The following is a 21,092-nucleotide window of genomic DNA, read 5'->3' as shown; positions in this document are numbered from 1 at the left end:
CTAGAAATATGGAAGCGGCCTGTTGTCCTTCATCCATAGTTCGCAGTATATCATGCGAGAAAAGAGCAGTCTGAGTTTCGCAAGAGCGATGCTTTCTAAAACTGTGCTGATACGTGTACACAAAGTTTTCAGTCTTTAGGAATTTCATTGTATTCGAACTAAGAATATGTTCTACGATTTTGCAGCAAACTGATGTTAAGGATATTGGCCTGTAATTTTCCGGGTCCGTTCTTTCACCCTTCATAGATACAGGAGTCACTTGTGCTTTTGTTTCGTCGCTTGGGGCATTGCGCTGGACGTGAGATGCGCGATAAATGCGAGGCAAGTAAGGGTACAATGCCGAAAAGTACTCTTTGTAAAACCGAACTGGGATTCTATCCGGACGTGAGGACTTATTTGTTTTCAGCTCTTTCCGTTGCTTCTCTGCGCCGTCCAGGAGTCTGTAAGATGATCAAATGACGGTATGTTTCTACGATTCTACTGCGTGAACGCCAGCCGCTGTGGTCGAGCGGTTCTAGGCGCCTTCAGTCCGGAAACGCGCAGCTGCTACGGTCGCAGGTTCGAATCCTGCCTCGCGCATAGGTCTGTGTGACGTCCTTAGGTTAGTTAGGATTAAGTAGTTCTAAGTCTATAGGACTCATGAAATGGTTCAAATGGCTCTGAGCACTATGGGACTGAACTTCTGAGGTCACCAGTCCCCTAGAACTTAGAACTACTTAAACCTAACTAACCTAAGGACATCACATGCCCGAGGCAAGATTCGAACCTGCGACCGTAGCGGTCGCGCGGTTCCCGACTGTAGCGCGTACAACCGCTCGGCCACCTCGGCCGGCGGGACTGATGACCTCAGATGTTAAGTCCCATAGTGCTTAGAGCCATTTGAACCATTTTTGCTGCGTGAACGATTTCCTGAATGCGGAATTTAAAACTTCGTCTTTCGTTTTGCTTTCTTCTACTGCCACCTCAGATTGGTCAACGAGTGACTGGATGGAAACCTTAGACCTGCTCAGCGTTTTACATAGGACCAGAATTTTTGGAATCGCTGGATTGATCGAGGTGGCCCTGTAACGTGGCCGCCTCGGTCACTTGATGTCAACCCGCTGGACTTTTCCTGTGGTGCCATCTGAAGAATGTGATGTACGCAACCCCCGTGCAGTCAGCAGAAGACCTAGTGGCAAGGCTACATGCAGCGTGTGAGGTTGTTCGCACCCTGCCCGGTATTTTTGAGCGAGTGCGGCACTGAATGATACACAAATGTATGACGTGCTCAGACGCTAGAGGCAGGCACTTTGAGCACCTATTATATTTGTATTTAATTCGTAAGTGCTGAAAATATTTTTGCGGGGAGTACCAGCAATCGGAGGAACTAATTTAAAGAGGTGAACAAAATATCTCGAGCGCAATGGAAGATTTAGTTTTTAACGTTTGTTTCATATGTCATTTACTTTGTGCAATGTATATACACACATCAAAAAAAAGTTTTGCATCACCCCAGTTCCCAGAACTTCTGAAGACAGACGTTGACTGTGGATATTGTATCACAGACACAGTCCATTTGACTGTTCAGAGATGTCACTAAACCCGTCCAAAGCTGTAAACAACCATGCATGAGCAGCGACTATTAGAGGTTCAAATGGCTCCCAGCACTATGCGACTTAACTTCTCAGGTGATCAGTCGCCTAGAACTTAGAACTACTTAAACCTAACTAACCTAAGGACATCACACACATCCATTCCCGAGGCAGGATTCGAACCTGCGACCGTAGCGGTCGCTCGGTTCCAGACTGTATCGCCTAGAACCGCACGGCCACAGAGGCCAGCGCCTATTAGAGGGAGGGGGTTCGACAGCCGATCAGTTCCACTCATTCCACCAGGAAGGAGGTACACGGCTCTTGTTGTCTGTAGTTCAACCATGCCTAGACGGTCAATACCGTGGTTCGAAGCGTCCCCATAGTTACTTTGGGCCAGGAAGGGCTCTCAACTAGGGAAGTGTCCAGGCGTCTCGGAGTGAACCAAAGCGATGTTGTTCGGACACGGAGAAGATACAGAGAGACAGGAACTGTCGATGACATGCGTCGCTCAGGCTGTACAAGGGCTACTACTGCAGTGGATGACCGCTATCTACGGATTATGGCTCGGAGGGACCCTGACAGCAACGCCACCATGTTGAACAATGCTTTTAGTGCAGCCACAGGACATCGCGTTACGACTCAAACTGTGCGCAATAGGCTGCATGATACGCAACTTCACTCCGACGTCCATGGCGAGGTGCATCTTTGCAACCACGACACCGTGCAGCGCGGTACAGATGGGCCCAACAACATGCCGAATGAACCGCTCAAAATTGGCATCACGTTCTCTTCACCGATGAGTGTTGCATATGCCTTCAACCAGACAATCGTCGGAGACGTGTTTGGAGGCAACCTGGTCAGGCTGAACGCCTTAAACTCACTGTCCAGCGAGTGCAGCAAGGTGGAGGTTCCTTGCTGTTTTGGGGAGGCATTATGGGGAGCCGATGTACGCCGCTGGTGGTCATGGAAGGCACTGTAACGGCTGTACGATACGTGAATGCCATCGTCCGACCGATAGTGCAACCATATCGGCAGCATATTGGTGAGGCATTCGTCTTGATGGACGACAATTCGCGCCCTCATCGTGCACATCTTGTGAATGACTTCCTTCAGGATAACGACATCGCTCGACTAGAGTGGCCAGCACGTTCCCCAGACATGAACCCTATCGAACATGCCTGTGATAGATTGTTAAGGGCTGTTTATGGACGACGTGACCCACCAACCACTCTGAGGGATCTACGCCGAATCGCCGTTGAGGAGTGGGACAATCTGGACCAACAGTGCCTTGGTGAACTTGTGGATAGTATGCCACGACGAATACAGGCATGCATCAATGCAAGAGGGCGTTCTATTGGGTATTAGAGGTACCGGTGTGTACAGCAGTCTGGACCACCACCTCTGAAGATCTTGCTGTATTGTGGTACAACACGCAATGTGTGGTTTTCAAGAGCAATAAAAAGGGCGGAAATGATGTTTATGTTGATCTCTATACCAATTTTCTGTACATGTTCCGGAACTCGCGGAACCGAGGTGATGCAAAACTTTTTTTGATGTGTGTAGTTCCCTGTACCGACGGAATAAATGGTAATGTACATTCCTTGGATCCTGCTTTTGGCTGCCCGCCACAGTGTCTACAAGTATGGTTCCTCCCTTTTTCTTTGCATTCTTGGTTCCCGTTCTTTAAATTCAATAAAGGCGCCGACGTCTCGGAATGTTTAAAGTTATTCTCTAATGCGGCCGACTACCATACACTCAAGCGGAGTAGACCGTGATGGCTGCTGCCTGCGTAGGCTGACGTTCGCCCTCGCAATTTCGACGCTGTTGTTCTCTGCCTGCTACATCCTGTATACTATACCGCACAACGTTAAACACTGTATAGAGGGTTCCGCGAGACAATACACTGCGGATAGAAGACCGTGTCCAACATCGTCGGCCACTATGGCCACAGAGCATTGCATTCATAGCGCACACGACCTGTTCATTCAGCAGCTAGCTCCACTTGCTCCACTGGCGATCGTGGCGATCAGTCGCCATAACCGAATATCAAAAACCTCAGGTCTCGACCTGTACGAAGATAGTTATTTAGATACATGATCGATAGGTCATTTGAACGATTTTTTCATCGAAATGATGTGGAACGATTCAGTTTACAGGTTATGTATACGTGATTAGTGTTAACATCAATGAACGCATTATTTTTTTACTTCTACTCACGCAGTTACACTTTTTTTCCTGGCTACCAGTTTTTTAGCAGAAATTCGTCAGTTGAATAGATGGAGCTATTCAGGAGAAACGATTTTAAATTAGATTTAGAAACTGCTTCACTACCTGGTTGGTTCAAATGGCTCTGAGCACTATGGGACTCAACTGCTGAGGTCATAAGTCCCCTAGAACTTAGAACTACTTAAACCTAACTAACCTAAGGACAAGACACACACCCATGCCCGAGGCAGGATTCGAACCTGCGACCGTAGCGGTCGCGCGGTTCCAGACTGTAGCGCCAGAACCGCTCGGCCACCAGCGGCCGGCGCTTCACTACCTGTCAGACATTTTATGTTATAGGGAAACTGATGAAAAACTTTTGTTGGTGCATACTGAACTCTGAGCAACTGACAGCTTCAACAGTGGATAATAAAGGTCATTTTTCCCTCTAGTGCTGTCGATATGGATATCGTTGCTCTTCTCAAACTGTGATGGATCACTTATGACAAATTTCACTGGCGAATAGATATATTGTGACGGCGTAGTTATAATGCCTAGCTTCTTGAAGAGGAATCTACATGACGGCCGTTGGTGTACACCACATATTATTCTTACAGCTCGTTTTTGTGCAATCAGTACGTTCTTTCAGTTTTGTTCGTGCACAACGTCACGTCTGCTGCCGGAGAGGAGGCCTCGTCCTATAAATTCGACGCTCGTCGTTGGTGACGTTGCCGTTACCGGGTTCCTAACCTCTTTTTGTTCCTCAAGACAACTTCTACATCCCCTCAAAGTTTTTCGGTGCCATTTTGAAACAGCCTGTATGTCACTGCCTGAAAAAAAGTGAATCACCCTCAAAAGCAGGAGGAAACGAGATGAACGAAACTTTGCGGGTTGAGGGTGTGTGTGATGTTGTTTCAGTGATTACAAAATCGAGTCACATTTACACAGAACTTCGCAGAATGAGCCCAATTATCGGTATGAGGCTGGATACATGCACTGATTCGTTTCGGAAGGATATCATAAAGCCGTTTCATGCTATCCTGAGGCAAGCTGGTCCACAACTTTTGTAGTTGGTCCTTGGCATCTTCGATACTGGCCCTGGGACAGAGTACACATCGAAGCTGTTCTCACACATATTCTACTGAGGATATAGCTGAGGATTTTACTGGTCGCGGGAGTAGCTCAATATCACACAGACGGTCCATAGAAACACATGCCATGAGTGGACGAGCATTATCCTGTTGAAAAATGGCAACACGATACTGTCGCATGAGAGATAACAAATGAGCTCGCTGTGACGTCAATTGTGCAATCAGAGCTCCCTCTATCACTACAAGTCGTCACCAGAAGGCATACCAGCTGGCTCCCCACACCAAGATGCTAGGAGTAACATGTTGTGCATCTCCAAAACACTGAAAGCATCGTCCCTGTCACTCTGTCACCACCATACTTACCAGCGATGGTCAACCGGGATAGTCTCGAACCGCGAAGACCCACAACGGCGCCCCTTTCAAACTCTGCCAGGTGCAGTTAACACTATCTTATACGAATACGCGGCATCTCCATGTCCTCCACGAGGATCTCTCAGTATCTGTCGCCGTTTAAGTCCATTATAGGCCGTATCAGGCACGGAAACAATTCTAAACACGAACAAGAATAATTTACTCTAGTGGCCGTTGTGGATGTCACAGAGAATTACGCTTCTATCATCACTTACATATCCGCCGATGGTGTGTACGTGAGCGAGCGAGGTGGCGCAGTGGTTAGCACACTGGACTCGCATTCGGGAGGACGACGGTTCAAACCCGCGTCTGGTCACCCTAATTTAGGTTTTCCGTGATTTCCCGAAATCACTCAAGGCAAATCCCGGGATGGTTCCTTTGAAGGGGAGCGGCCGACTTCCATCCCCATCCTTCCCTAATCCGATGGGACCTATGACCTCGCTGTTTGGTCTCCTCCCCCAAACCAACCGACCAACCAATCCCTACCTCAAATTGTTCAGTTCAGTTCAGTGGTGTGTACGTACACAAAGTTTCGTTGACATCCGACCGTGCATTCTGGGTGCTTCACTTGTTTTTCGGGCTGTGTATATATTAAGGGATTTGCAGCATTAAATAACAAAGTTCACAATAATGAAACTAGACGTAGGGATATATCCATGGACAAGAACACAAGATCCTGCGTCACGAAAGTACACATTGGTACAGGTCTGCCACTTTTGAAGTGTTTGCAAAAACAGACATAATGTCTCATGGGATACCGCAATCACTGGTTATACAATGTTACTTATAATCCGTCTTTATTGCAAAAATGTTTATTCACATGACCGGTTTCGGTTCCTCAAAAAACATCTTCAGATCTGAAACGATAAAGATACTAATTCACTACTTCACAAATGCAAACCTTTTTCTTCCTATCCGATCAACATAAAATGTACCAGAACATACCTGTAATTTCGGTTACAGGAGTAACCCGTCCATCCACAGTAACCCTCAGATGCTACGTCACATAAAATTGGTTGGCAGAATGAACGTCATTTATGATAATTATAAAACTATTACGGACAGGTGGCATCTGGTACATTTGTTACATTACATATGCACATACTGTGTTAAGTAGATTTTTGTAACTTACTTTTATCACTAAAAACACTTAATTAAAATCTATAGATGTAAAGGTTAAACTCTGTACTTGTCAAAATTAAAATACACAATAAAATTATCATTTGTGTATGACCTAAAACAAATGACGATTTGTATATCCATGGCGCTGGTGTAGACTTGTTTTCCTCCATGGTCTGCTTCCGTGGTCCCCGCTATTTCGGCGTTGTGCCGCGAGCCGTCCGGACGTTTGATGTCCATCGCCGTGGGCAAGAGGGCCGTGCAGGAGGGCCCCGTCAACGACGCTAGGCGCTGCACGCATCCTACAGCCTTCTCATCATGCACCGTCTCTCATCCCTTGGCCCGGACTTCCACATGCAACAGTGATCATCTCAGTAAGTCGTCATAAACACTAAAATAGGCTTAGCTCGTTGAGGATTAAATCGGGATCTTTCTTCTTGTGGATGTATGTTTCAACTTCTCCCAAAATGTTAAGAAACCGTCGCTTATGAGCTCTTTGTAGGAGGTCTAAATTTTGTTCATGTTCGTGACCGTCCGCCCCAAACGCTGTGCTGTGTTGAATGCAGGCGTGCTACCAGAATCTGGTTTCAAAGTTCCTACCAGTCTGCCCGATATAGTGTTTATAGCAAACATCATATTTGATCTTATATACACCCGAATCCTGAAATTTATTCCTACTATTACGTATTTTGTGCCGGAGCTTCAATTTTGGCGTGTTATTTGTTCGGAACCCTATTTTAGCGTCGGATTTACGAAGTGGACAGTGGAAGAATTACAGATAAGACTGAAAGATGTCTTCGTAAATCCGACTTTAAAATAGGGTTCCGAACAAATAACACGCTAAAATTGAAGCTCCGGCACAAAATATGTAATAGTAGGGATACATTTCAGGATTCAGGTGTGATGATTGCAGTTAACAATATACAGGGTGAGTCACCTAACGTTACCGCTGGATATATTTCGTAAACCACATCAAATACTGACGAACCGATTCCACAGACCGAACGTGAGGAGAGGGGCTACTGTAATTGGTTAATACAAACCATAAAATAATGCACGGAAGTATGTTTTTTAACACAAACCTACGTTTTTTTAAATGGAATCGCGTTAATTTTGTTAGCACATATGAACATATAAACAAATACGTAATCAGTGACGTTTGTTGCATTGTAAAATGTTAATTCCATCCGGAGATATTGTAACCTAAAGTAGATGCTTGAAACCTTCGACGTTCAGTTGCATGTTGTAACAAACACGGGCCACGGTCGGCGAGCAGCATCTGCAGGGACATGTTTACGATAACGACCGTGTTTACGAGTGTGGCTGTAGTGCACTGTTGTGGTTTGGTCTAGCTTTCGCAGTGTCCGCATGTAGCGCTTGCTGCTATTGTTATTCTGCATTCGTCTCCGCACGCAGACCAACTGTAGTACACCGTGTTACCAGACGTCTGTGATAGTGCAGTGTTGTAGGAGCTGTGACCATGGTGTATTCGAACTCTGAAAAGGCGGAGATAATACTCATCTATGGCGAGTGTCGACGAAATGCAGCTGAAGCCTGTAGGGTGTATGCAGAACGGTACCCGGACAGACAGCATCCAATTTGCCGCACACTGCAAAACATCTACCGCCAACTGTATGCAACAGGTATGGTCGTAGCACGCAAACGGGTCCGTAACAGGGCCGTCACAGGAGAAGCGGGTGCAGTTGGTGTGTTAGTTGCTGTTGCCATGAACCAACACATGAGTGCACGGGACATTGCGAGAGTCGGTTGACTGAGTCAAAGTAGTGTCATGCGCATACTGCATCGTCACCGCTTTCACCCGTTTCATGTGTCGCTACATCAGCAATTACATGGTGATGACTTTAATCATTGAGTGAAATTCTGTCAATGGGCATTAACAGAGAATGCGTTGCAGTTCTACCTGTTTACCGATTAAGCGGTTTTCACAAACCACGGGGCAGTGAATCTACGGAACGTGCATTACTGGTCCGTGGACAATCCTCGCTGGCTCAGACAGGTAGAGCGACAGCGACCGTGGACTGTAAATGTATGGTGCGGAATCATTGGCGACCACCTCATTGGTCCTCACTTCATTGCAGGGGTCCAAACAGCTGCAACATACATCGCGTTTCTACAGAATGATCTGCCAACGTTGCTCGAAAATGTCACACTGGAAACGCGTCGACGTATGTGGTATCAGCATTATGGTGCACCTGCACATTCCGCAATTAACACTAGGCTGACCCTTGACAGGATGTTCGACGGGCGTTTCATAGGACGTGGAGGACGCATAAATTGACCAGCCCGTTCTCCCGATCTTACACCTCTGGACTTCTTTCTGTGGGGCACCTTAAAGGAGAATGTGTACCGTGATGTGCCTACAACCCCAGAGGATATGAAACAACGTATTGTGGCAGCCTGCGGCGACATTACGCCAGATGTACTGCGGCGTGTACGACATTCATTACGCCAGAGATTGCAATTGTGTGCAGCAAATGATGGCCACCACATTGAACATCTATTGGCCTGACATGTCGGGACACACTCTATTCCGCTCCGTAAATGAAAACGGAAACCACGTGTGTACGTGTACCTCACCCCTCATGGTAATGTACATGTGCGTCAGTGAAAAAGACCTATAAAAAGGTGTTAGCATGTGGACGTAATGTGCTGTTCCAGTCTCTTCTGTACCTAAGGTCCATCACCGTTCCCTTTGGATCCCTACGTAATTCGGTGCTCTCCGATACACACGATCAAACAGTGGAGGAGTGGTACTCAAGCGTCAACTTTAGGTTACAATATCTCCGGATGTAATTAACATGTAAAAAACGGCACTGATTACGTATTTGTTCATATGTTCAGATGTGCTAACAAAACTAACGGGGTTCCATTTAAAAAAACGTAGGTTTGTGTTAAAAAACATACTTCCGTGCATTATTTTATGGTTTGTATTAACCAATTACACTACCCCTCTCCTCACGTTCGGTCTGTGGAATCGATTCGTCAGTATTTGATGTGGTTTACGAAATATATACAGCGGTAATGTTAGGTGACTCACCCTGTATATGCCAGACTGGTAGGAACTTTGAAACCAGATTCTGGGAGCACACCTGCTCTCAACACAAAACAGCGTTTGGGGCGCATGTGGCTGCCTTAAAGCACTGTCACGAACATTGAACAAAATTTAGACATCCTACAAAGAGCTCATAAGGGACAGTTTCTTAACATTTTGGAAGAAGTTGAAATACACACCCACAAAAAGAAAGATCCGGATTTAATCCTCAACGAGCAAAGCGAGTTCAATCATAACGCCTATTTTAGTGTTTATGACGGGCTGAGATGATCACTGTTGCTTGTAGAAGTCCGGGCCGAGGGATGAGAGACGGTGCATGAAGAGACGGCTGGAGGATGCGTACAGCGCCTAATGTAGGTGACGGCGCCCTCCTGCATGGGCCTCTTGCCCACGGCGATGGACATCAGACGACTGGTGCAAATGGCTCTGAGCACTATGCGACTTAACTTCTGAGGTCATCAGTCGTCTAGAACTAATGAAACCTAACTAACCTAAGGACATCACACACATCCATGCCCGAGGCAGGATTCGAAACTGCGACCGTAGCGGTCACCCGGTTCCAGGCTGTAGCGCCTAGAACCGCACGGCCACTCCGGCCGGCTCAGACGATTGAACGGCTCGCGGCACAACACCGAAATAACGAAAACCACGGAAGCAGACCATGGAGAAAACAAGTCTATACCAGCGCCATGGATATAGAAACCGCCCTTTGTTTTAGATCATACACAAATGATAATTTTATTGTGTATTTTAATTCTGACAAGAACAGATTTTAACCTTGACATCTATAGATTTTAATTAAATGTTTTAAGTGACAAAATGTACTTAATACAGTATGTGCATATGTAATGTAACAAATGTACCAGACGCCACCTGTCGGTAATAGTTTTATAATTAATGTAAATGACGTGCATTCTGCCAAACAATTTTATGTGACGTAGCATGTGAAGGATGCTGTGGGTGGACGGGTTACTCCTGTAACCGAAATTACGGTTATGTTCTGGTACATTTGATGTTAATCGGATAGGATGAAAAAGGTTTGCATTTGTGGAATAGTAAATTATTATCATCATCGTTTCAGATCTGAAGATGGTTTTAGAGGAACCGAAACCGGTCATGTGGCGATATCGACAGCAGGTGAAGAGACTGCCGTAAAACTGCTCGAGATACTTAAAGAATGTGTACAAAACGTAGGGTTACAATTTTTTCAATCACGACGGATGATAAGTAACAATCTTCTGAAGTGAGCTTGGGGAAGAGCAACTGATTTGGGGAAATATTGAGTAGAATGAAGTGGAGTGGTTGTGTGTGTGTGTGTGTGTGTGTGTGTGTGTGTTTTAGTCTCTCTCTCTCTCTCTCTCTCTCTCTCTCTCTCTCTCTCTAGAAGTGAGATTTATGCGGAAAATTTCAAAACACTTTGGCGTTCAGACAGGTGCGAGACAAGGAGATGGACTCCTACCTACTCTGTTCAACGTAGTCCTCTAAAAGGTTATGGACGAAAGAACTCAAGAAACGTGGATTTTGGAAGCTATTCCTACTTGGCTTTTCCACGAACAGCCTCTACATACCATACCTCGTGTTTGCAGACGAACTGGCGATATCGACAGCAGGTGAAGAGACTGCCGTAAAACTGCTCGAGATACTTAAAGAATGTGTACAAAACGTAGGGTTACAATTCTCATGGGAGAAGACTGACTTCTTAAGTTCAAATATAGAAAGACGAGCCTGTAAACAACATACGGTGAAATCAGCTGCATCTAGTACATTAAATACCTCTGAGAATTCGACAGGCCTGGAAAAAATCTAACAGCAAAGTCGCCTCTAAAAATTTGAAAAAGTATTAGGGTTAGTCCAAAATCGCTACAACAAAAACTCCATGTCACGATGGACAAAAATATGGCACTACAGCACAGTCATGAAACCAACAGCCCTTTACGGAAGCGAAACATTGACACTTAACAGAAAACATGAACTTGAAGGAAAAAAAATTAAAAAGAGGGAGACCGATAATTAGGAAAATTTTAAGAGCAAGACATACCTAAGACGGTTACAGGTTACAATAAATCAAACAACAGAAAAAAATTCAAACCTCTAAACTGGCATTAAGAAAAGGCGAATGAAAAAGTCTTTTGTCATCTCAACAGATTATCAGAAAAGCGGTTGACAAAAAGGATAATAGACGATGTGATATCGCTTAAAAACTCAATACCTTGGCTGAATGAAATTCGAAATGACCTCAGAAACGCTAATATAAGATCAACAGACATTTGAGACAAAGACAGCTTCAGACACATAGTACATAAATGGGAAGTAGTATCAGATCAACCAAAACAAAAGCAGTACAGTTCGAAGTGGTCGGAAGAACGTAAACAAGCCAATCAAACCTTCTCGGAAAGAATGAAAACCTACTGGTCAACAAGAAAAACTTAAGGAAAAGTTTACTGAGGTGTTTGCTTAACGTCTTCTGTTTATTGGGAGAATTCGCAAATAATAATGATAATAAAAATAATAATAATAATTATTATTATTATTATTATTATTGTTATTATCATTAATACTGAAAAGGGAGTTCAGCATATATTTAACACACTCTTTGAAATCTCTGCATCGTCTACGAGCCATTTTTAAAACATAACTACGCACAACGTCAAAAATGTTTCACCGCCTACACAGAAAATGTTCGAACAAAGAATTTGTCAGTATGATGATTTCCGAGAAAAGATTCGCCCTTCATCACATAGCATTAATTAAGCTCGTTATGCTTCTTCAGTAACTTATTTTTCTTCTCCTGTAGTATCTTGTTAAATAGGTTTTATTCCGTGCTCTTGTACTTAGGCCAATGTACTGCATTTGATTTTTTTTATCTATTCTAAACACAATGGAAGCTCGAACAAAAATTCAAACTTGACCTTTCAGCAAAAAAATTATACGTCACCCCAGTCATTCTACTCTAAAATGTAACAACGTAGACAAAACTTACAGTATTCGCTTTAGGGCAAAGAAATATAGCTGCAGAGCATTTTAGGAATGGGTAATTCCTGTAAACTAATTTTTTATAACTATGATTATCAAACTAAATTACTCGCGCATTTTAGCAGTATCTTACCACAAACAGTTGCTTCCAAATATTTCCCCATTCTCGTAGAACCAACGTTACTTCTCTGACGACCGGATCCTCCAGTGGTATCACTGACTCGAAGAGCCTACAAAAAAAGAAAGAAATCTGATATAGCATTATGTTAACTGGTGACAGAGTTTACGGTAATCAATGTAGCTAGCACTCGTTTTCAGTGGTCACTTGCAGTGTGGAACACGCCAGGTCTTATGAAGTCCTTACGACAATTAATGCGGAATGTGACAGGGTCAAAAGCATAAAAATTACTTACAGCATTACAAAGTGACATAACATTTCGTCGGTTATTTTTTGAAAATGTGCCTTTACATACAAGGTTTTAGATACGTATGTGCGTGCTCTGTAATATACATTTTAAGTCATCGCTAGACAGATGACGTCCTCGATACCAAAAGCAATCCTTTCTTTCCTAATCGTATTTGCGGTGAATTTCACGGGGCAATTCAGCTCGATCAGCACCGACATGCTTCTCGACCGATCCTCATGCCACATGACAGGGATTTGCAAAGGTACATTACTTTTCTGCTTATTTTATCTGTAGATTCTCATTAAATACAAAGTATGTTATTCTTCACTTTGATTTCTAATTTACTTGGCAGTTTGATCACGGATTCTGCCTTGTACTTCGCTCTATCTCCTTCGTGAATTCAGCTTTGCAACGGGCTTTCAGTTTTGAATACCATTACAGAATCGCTCGCATAGGTAATAATCTTTTGTAGAGAACTTATGATACTTACAAGTACAAACACAGAAAACTGCAACCAGTCGTTTATACCATTAACTAGTTTTAGAACCTTTTTTTGGCTTATCTTCAGATGGGGCACCTGGAAGTTACGTATATGTGTATTTCCATAGCGTATTGCTGTGTACTGGGGCCTATATTGTCGCTAGCTAGTACACAGTATAACGCTATGGAAATAAGCAAATGTATAACTTCCATGTGCCTCAGCTGAAGACGATTGTGAAAAAGTTCGAAAACTAGTTAACGGAATAAATGAATATTTCAATAAAGTGATTAGCTCCAGTTTTTTTGTATTTGTTACTCAGTAGATAGTCACGAGTTCTAGAACATCCGTAATGGATGCGCGTAACTCTTACAAGTCTTCCAGCGTAACTTATCTTCACAACAGTTATTTTTAAATTTCGCAGAAGGCAACCGCAGGAAATGAAAGAAATTAAAGACGTCATTGACGTCACTCCAAAATAAAATTTCAGAAAAACAGGAAAAGAAGTAATAATTCTAGTAAAAGTTACTGCAGATACCGACAAAATGGACATTAAAAAATAAAGTATGAAGATCTGCAAGATTAGACTGGCAGTAAAGTCGTGCATAGCCACGTTCGGTTCAAGAACTTTCCTACAAAACAAAAAAGATTCGTGTATCATAAGGATTACATGTTTATGCACTCTGTGTCAACAATATCATCTTCGAGACGCTTAGCCAAAAGTAAAAGTATTGGAACAAAAGCGTATACAGAACTAAGCCATTTCAATGTAGTTCAATGAGAATTTGCAAAATTTTGAAATGCTGATTATGACGAGAGTCGACTGCTGTCTATCCTTCTTGTCTGTAATGATGGCTCTCAAAAATTGGAAATAAGTGTCTTGTACCCATCCGGCTTTTCAGTGTTAGTATCACTGAAATAACTGCGTGAGTCAGAAAGGATTACAGAAACAGTTCAGTCTGATTAGTTCGGGAAACAACAAAATTGCAGTTGAAGTTCAGTTTCCATTTGTCGAAGTTAAATGTACAAACTTTTATTCTCTCTCTCTCTCTCTCTCTCTCTCTCTCTCTCTCTCTCTCTCTCTCTCTCTCTCTCTCTCTATCACATACACACACAATGGGATACATACGCGAGCTTAGATTGAACCGTACGCCTCGCTGTACGTCGTTGAGTGACTATTGCTTTTGTCGTCAGCGCTCAGATTAATGAACTATTCGAGCAGACCCACCGCCCGGAGGAAGAATTTTAATCACTGCCATCTTTCCCCCATCGAATTCGATCTCTGTAGAAGTCCCCTCCAGACATATCCGTACGAGGGTTGAAGTGAGTCACTCGACATCGCAGTTAATTAAATGAAGCAACTTCAGCCAACAGCTACACGAAAAAGTATTTCGACATGTTGAGGCCGATTTCTAGACTACTGTACGATAAGTAACACTCCCATCAAGCACTGGTAGTAAATTTTTAACTAAAAACAACGGGATTAAAAGCAAAAGAGTGGAATTCTTAGAGTTCATCGGATCTTTTTAGGCTAACTACAAAAAAAGTTGCCAGGGAAATCAGCCGACAAATCTCTACCAAGCGAGATAGCACAGTGGATAAGGTACTAGACTCACACTAGGGACAATCGGGTTTGATATCGTCGTCCACACATTCTGCTTCAGCTGTAGCTGGTTTCCGTAAGTCACTTAAAAGTGAATCAGAGGTGAACCTTGGATAAGATGGTGGCTACTTCCAACAGATTCAAACTGAGCTAGTACCTCATTTCTAGTTACTGCGCTGTTGACAAGAGGATAATTCCTATGCTTCCTTCTCCGATGATGCCAACTGAATATGCGAAAGAACGGTAACTGAGAGGAGGGCTGTTAGTGAGCATTCTGTCTTTATTTGGAACACTCACTGCAGCTGGTTGCATTCTGTCATAAATTCCAAATAGCCTTAATTATGTGAAAAAATTTCAGAAGTTTGCCGTGGATTCCATTTCCTAAGGCTTTTTCAACAACGCTTGTTCTTTCAAAACGAGATCACAGCCGTGAACTTATAGTCTGGGTCACTCTCATAGTATCACTAAAACACACTGTAACCGACTAGCTTCTGTTCCTTCGGTGGTTTGTCACGCAGCTGATTACAGCAGACAGCGCTACCGCTACTGAGGCATAGTTTTACCTGCAGTTGTCCGTAAGTGTACACCGGCACTGAAACCAGACTACCAGTCGCGCTCGAACACTTGAAGGAAGGATAGAGTTAAATATCTCGTCGACGTCCTGTTCAGTTGAGGCTGAGCGCCAAACGGATTTTGAGAAGGAAGAGGGCAGCAATATCCTGTGGCGTTTTAAATAAAATACTCCGACTTTTGCCTAAAGTGATGTTGGGAAGCGACGGGAAACGGATACCAGGATGACTGAAAGATCTGATTCCCATTCCTTTAAAATATGAGTCCAAGGTCTTCATTACGGCACCAGCTCGCTCGGTCACAAGGTCTTGCCAATTGCTTCTTGCGAATCCCCAAAAAATACTTCTTGTCATTTTTATTAGAGAGCCGTTCACTTTTTATCCCCGCGTTTATCCCGTATCTTCATGGGGTCGGTATGTTAATAATTGGATTTGGCAATGTAGAGGGTGGTCGGATGCCCTTCCTGTCACCACCCATTTCTTACTCGGGACAGAATTTGTGTACGCCAACTGTCTGTGTCTTGTGAAAGTGTCTGAATGTTTCTAAATGTTCGCGAACCATATAACTAAGCCGGTATTGATACTAGCCCGGTGTTTACCTAGCCGGATGCGGGTAAAACGCCTAAAAACCACATCCAGGCTGGCCGACACACTGGCCTTCGTCATTAGTCCGCTGGGCGGATTCGAAATGGTTCAAATGGCTCTGAGCACTATGGGACTTAACATCTGAGGTCATCAGTCCTCTAGAACTTAGAACTACTTAAACCTAACTAACCTAAGGACATCACACACATCCATGCCCGAGGCAGGATCCGAATCTGCGACCGTAGCGGTAGGGCGTTTCCAGGCTGAAGCGCCTAGAACCGCTTGGCCACACCGGCCGGCGGCGGATTCGACCCTGGGATCGGCGCGCCGCTCTGAATGCCGTAAGCGCTGCGCCAACGAGCGCTGCTATCCAGGTGAACATACGAGGAACGTGGGTCTCCAACCACATAACACTACAATGTCGCGCGCGCACACACACACACACACACACACACACACACACACACACACACACACACACACACACACACCGCGCGTGGGCGTACGACCGATGACAGAAATCGAAGACATAGGGCAAGCGGTTCCAGGCGCTGCAGTCCGGAACCGCGCGATCGCTACGGTCGCAGTTTCGAATCCTGCCTCTGGCATGGATGTGTGTGATGTCCTTAGGTTAGTTAGGTATAAGTAGTTGTAAGTTCTAGGGGACTGATGACTTCAGATGTTAAGTCCCATAGTGCTTACAGCCATTTGAACATAAGGCAAGCTTCAAGATGTCAATGCAAATGGAGCCTAGCTAGACTTATAAGAAGCAACGACTATGTACGTGACCACGACTAGACACACACACCCTAGGCCACAACACGGTAAATGGGACAACAGAGATTCAAAGGCAATATTTGGTTTGGAAACAGATTAACATGGAGACACAGATGATGACAGGAACACACCGGCGTGATCAGGTACAGATACATACACTGCACACTAGCAGATCACGCTACTGCAACAGGATTGCAAGTAATACACACATGAATTTATTAATAAACAGGCCTAAGTAATATAAAATTAAACAACCAATTTCCTTGTTAGTACAAAGTGAAACAAGTTCTTTAGTTGCCGGATCATTGTTTTCAAACATGTAATTGTGTAATATGTAAACTGTATAAGATGCAAACTGTAAAACATGTTTATAATACTATGAATAAAAACACATATGCAGTATAACAAGACTTCAGTAGAGAAACACGAACTCACAACATTAATAAGAAGTGCCCATCGGGGAGCAGAGGCTCGAGGTCACCCCTCCGAGGCTCCTCTCCACTTATGGCGCGGGCAGGTGAAGAAAGTAATTGTAATAACAAATAGAATATATTATAGTAACCGTAGAATATGCTAATTCAGGTGAGACAAGCTCAAACTGTTTACCGAAGCCCTTTTACCTGAAATAGCCAGGTATTTAAACTTTTCCTTTCGTCTATTATTTTTTTCATAAGAATACAGCAAAATTTGTTTTTCTTTTCTAAAATGTACTGTATGTATCACATATTTTAATTAACAATGTAATTATGTAAAAGACAAGAAAAACAGCCGGCCGGAGTGGCCGTGCGATTCTAGGCGCTATTGACTGCTTCGGTCGCAGGTTCGAATCCTGTCTCTGGCACTAATGTGTGTGATGTCCTTAGGTTAGTTAGGTTTAAGTAGTTCTGAGTTCTAGGGGACTGATGACCTCAGATGTTAAGTCCCATAGTCCTCAGAGCCATTAGCTTACGCTCCTCTGTCTCAGGTAAGTGCCGAATAGAAAATATTATTTAATTTCCATATTAAGATTTCTAATTTCTGCAGCTTGTTACTAGTTTTTAGCAGAAAACGACCCACCATGGTGGTGGGTAACTCTGTAATGTCAATAAGTAAATGCCGCGCGAGGTAGCCCCGCGGTCTGGGGCGCCTTGCCACGAATCGCGCGGCTCCCCCCGTCGGAGGTTCGAGTCCTCCCTCGAGCAAGGGTGTGCGTGTTGTCCTTAGCTTACGTTACTTTAAGTTAGATTAAGTATTGTGTAAGCCTAGGGACCGATGGCCTCAGCAGTTTGGCCCCATAGGAACTGACCACAAATTTCAAAAAACAAATAACTAATAAATATCCGGTTAGGCCTGTCTAGGTGAGTGACACGCCAGTTTCCAGTTTCTCACAGTACTGCTAATAGATTAAACCCCAAAATTTTAAACTATTTTAGAATATTTAGACTCATCGACAGACTGCATTGAAAAGTTTGAGTTGATAATACAGAAACCACGGTCTTCGGAGGGCCTTACCTCAGCTGTAACTTTTCTAACTGAATTTCGTTATTTAAAACTTCGAACGCCCTCTACAAATGTTAACAACTCTTCGTGGGCGGCAGTCGGTCGTATAGAGCGCACTGGGCTTATGATTAGCGGAGAGGCAAGTTGGCCAGTATTTTGTGGCAGCGCGTCGGAGTGGAAGAAGGCGGGGGCGGAGCTTGTGCCACCAGCTGCAGAAAGTTAGCCGCACAAAGTTGCGCGCTGCCCAGCCTGCATTATGAACTACGTGCCGCGCCCCCAGAGGGGTAAAACAGAGGCGGCCGCCTTACTCAACACTACAGCAGGCAAGTGCACACACTAATATACTCGTATGAATGTTCGTCACAGTTTTTGGCAAGTGACTTCTACCGTAAGTCCAACCTGTACAGGTGGTAAACATCCTTAGATAAGGCTGAAGTAAAATTACATACGTAAACTCGGTGGCTTATCGTCCTAGTAGAACACCAAGCCACCACAGTTTGAGAAGAATAGTGATATCCATGGCTACAATACTAGAAATAAAAGATGACCCCCTTTACTCATTACCAAAGCTGTCGGTGGCTCAAAAAGGAGTGAAATACACTACTGGCCATTAAAATTGCTACACCAAGAAGAAATGCAGATGATAAACTGGTATTCATTGGACAGATATATTATACTAGAACTGACATATTATTACATTTTCACCCAGTTTGGGTGCATAGATCCTGAGAAATCAGTACCCAGAACAACCACCTCTGGCCGTAATAACGGCCTTGATACGCCTGGGCATTGAGTCAACCAGAGCTTGGATGGCGTGTACAGGTACAGATGCCCATGCAACTTTAATACGATACCACACTTCATCAAGAGTAGTGACAGGCGTATTGTGACGAGCCAGTTGCTCGGTCACCATTGACCAGACGTTTTCAATTGGTGAGAGATCTGGAGAATGTGATGGCCAGAGCAGCAGTCGAACATCATCTGTATCCAGAAAGGCACGCAAAGGACCTGCAACATGCGGTCGGGCATTAACCTGTTAAAATGTAGGGTTTAGCAGGGATCGAATAAAGGATAGATCCACGGGTCGTAACATATCTGAAATGTAACGTCCACTGTTCAAAGTGCCGTCAACGCGAACAAGAGGTGACCGAGTCATGTAACCAATGGCACCCCATACCATCACGCCGGGTGATACGCCAGTATGGAGATGACGAATACACGGTTCCAATGTGTGTTCACCGCGATGTCGCCAAACACGGATGCGACCATCATGATTCTGTAAACAAAACCTGGATTCATCCGAAAAAATGACGTTTTGCCATTCGTGCACCCAGGTTCGTCGTTGAGTACACCATCGCAGGCGTTCCTGCCTGTGATGCAGCTTCAAGGATAACCGCAGCCATGGTCTCCGAGCTGATAGTCCACGCTGCTGCAAACGTGTTCGAACTGTTCTTGCAGATGGTTGTTGTTTTGCAAACATCCCCATTTGTTGACTCAGGGACCGAGACGTAGCTGCACGATCCGTTACAGCCGTGCGGATCAGAAAAACTGACAGCTCAGACACATTTCTAGAATGGTACGGTCAAACGAAGAACTACGCAGTTTAGGGGAGCTTTCTTGCCAAATCACAGGACAAAAAATTAGTCACTCATAGAGAAATCATTACAAGCATCATTTAATTTCGTGTAATTCCACGCCTGAACTTGATAATCACGTGGATTCGGTTAGAAAGTTGTGCAGGTACGTCACATCCAGATTAAGACACTCACTGAGGATTTGATAGCGCAGTTCCACCAAACTGCGGGGATGCTGATGTCGACGTTTTACCTGCTTTTCCAACATGTCCACAGATTTTGTATGGGCTTCAAATCAGGTGATTTTGCTGACCAATCGAGATTCGAGATGTGATAGGGCGGGGGAGTGTTCAGAAATCCAGTTATATATTCTTCCAGCGCGATTGACTTTCCTGTTGTCATCTTTATGGGCCCGTGTGAGCAATGGTCTCTTGCGAGGTGACCAACTCCAAACGTTCATTGCATAGAATTCTCGTCGCAATGTTCTCTCGCTAACAGGTTGGGATAGGCCTTCAGTCACTGGCTGCAGCATTTCCTGTCTGGTTTGGAAGCAAATTTTACTCACAATCTGTGGAAAGCGTTTCCGGTTTCTTCCTGTCCGGATCTTTTCCCGATCACAATTCTGACGTCGTGTTTCGTGGCCAAGTGTGTTACATCACTGTTGCAGACACGTGAACAGTCCTCCGCGAAACACCAAGAAATCCAGCAACTTCACACACCGTAAGGCCCTGGCACAACCAAATGCGAATGCCACTTTTTGCAAGTATGGCGCGTCCCTACATTTGCCCATGTTTACTTACAATGTCGGCTTGAAATAATAATGTCTCACTGATCGTTAATGCCTTATGCTCACCTAGAGGCAGTGCGCGCGCCGTTGAGCAAGTGACTTGATCGCTGCGCCATCTGTAAAAGCTTAACAATTCTTGTGTACGTGCGCAAGGGGGTGACTAATTTTTTCTCCGACAAGGTTATCTCTACTGTATACACATGATGACAAAGTCTCCTAGTTACGGCCCAAAACTTAAATTTCGTAGCGTAATCAGATATGGGAAATAATACTATATTAACGAAATTCCAGCGTTTCGCATGGAAGCAGTTTCGAACAGAATGGCATTTTTAATAATTCCTCCATACTTACGTGTATTAAGCCACTGAGCAAGGAAATCACGGAAAACAC

At 44.2% G+C, this 21,092-nt stretch overlaps 1 protein-coding gene across 4 annotated transcripts in view; it reads right to left on the bottom strand.

Moving 5' to 3' along the window:
• Positions 1-21,092, bottom strand: part of LOC126299499 (dedicator of cytokinesis protein 3) — a 951,484-nt gene that overhangs the window by 404,586 nt on the left and 525,806 nt on the right. For all 4 annotated transcript variants that reach the window (XM_049991443.1, XM_049991445.1, XM_049991444.1 and 1 more), the window contains exon 5: positions 12,577-12,673. In XM_049991443.1, the coding sequence (XP_049847400.1) occupies positions 12,577-12,673 (97 nt within the window). The remainder of the gene's footprint in view (positions 1-12,576; positions 12,674-21,092) is intronic.

The sequence above is a fragment of the Schistocerca gregaria genome, chromosome X (assembly GCF_023897955.1).
Source record: "Schistocerca gregaria isolate iqSchGreg1 chromosome X, iqSchGreg1.2, whole genome shotgun sequence".
Lineage (NCBI taxonomy): Eukaryota > Metazoa > Arthropoda > Insecta > Orthoptera > Acrididae > Schistocerca > Schistocerca gregaria.
Note: the sequence above shows the minus strand (reverse complement) of the source record. Positions and strands in the feature narration are given on the sequence as shown.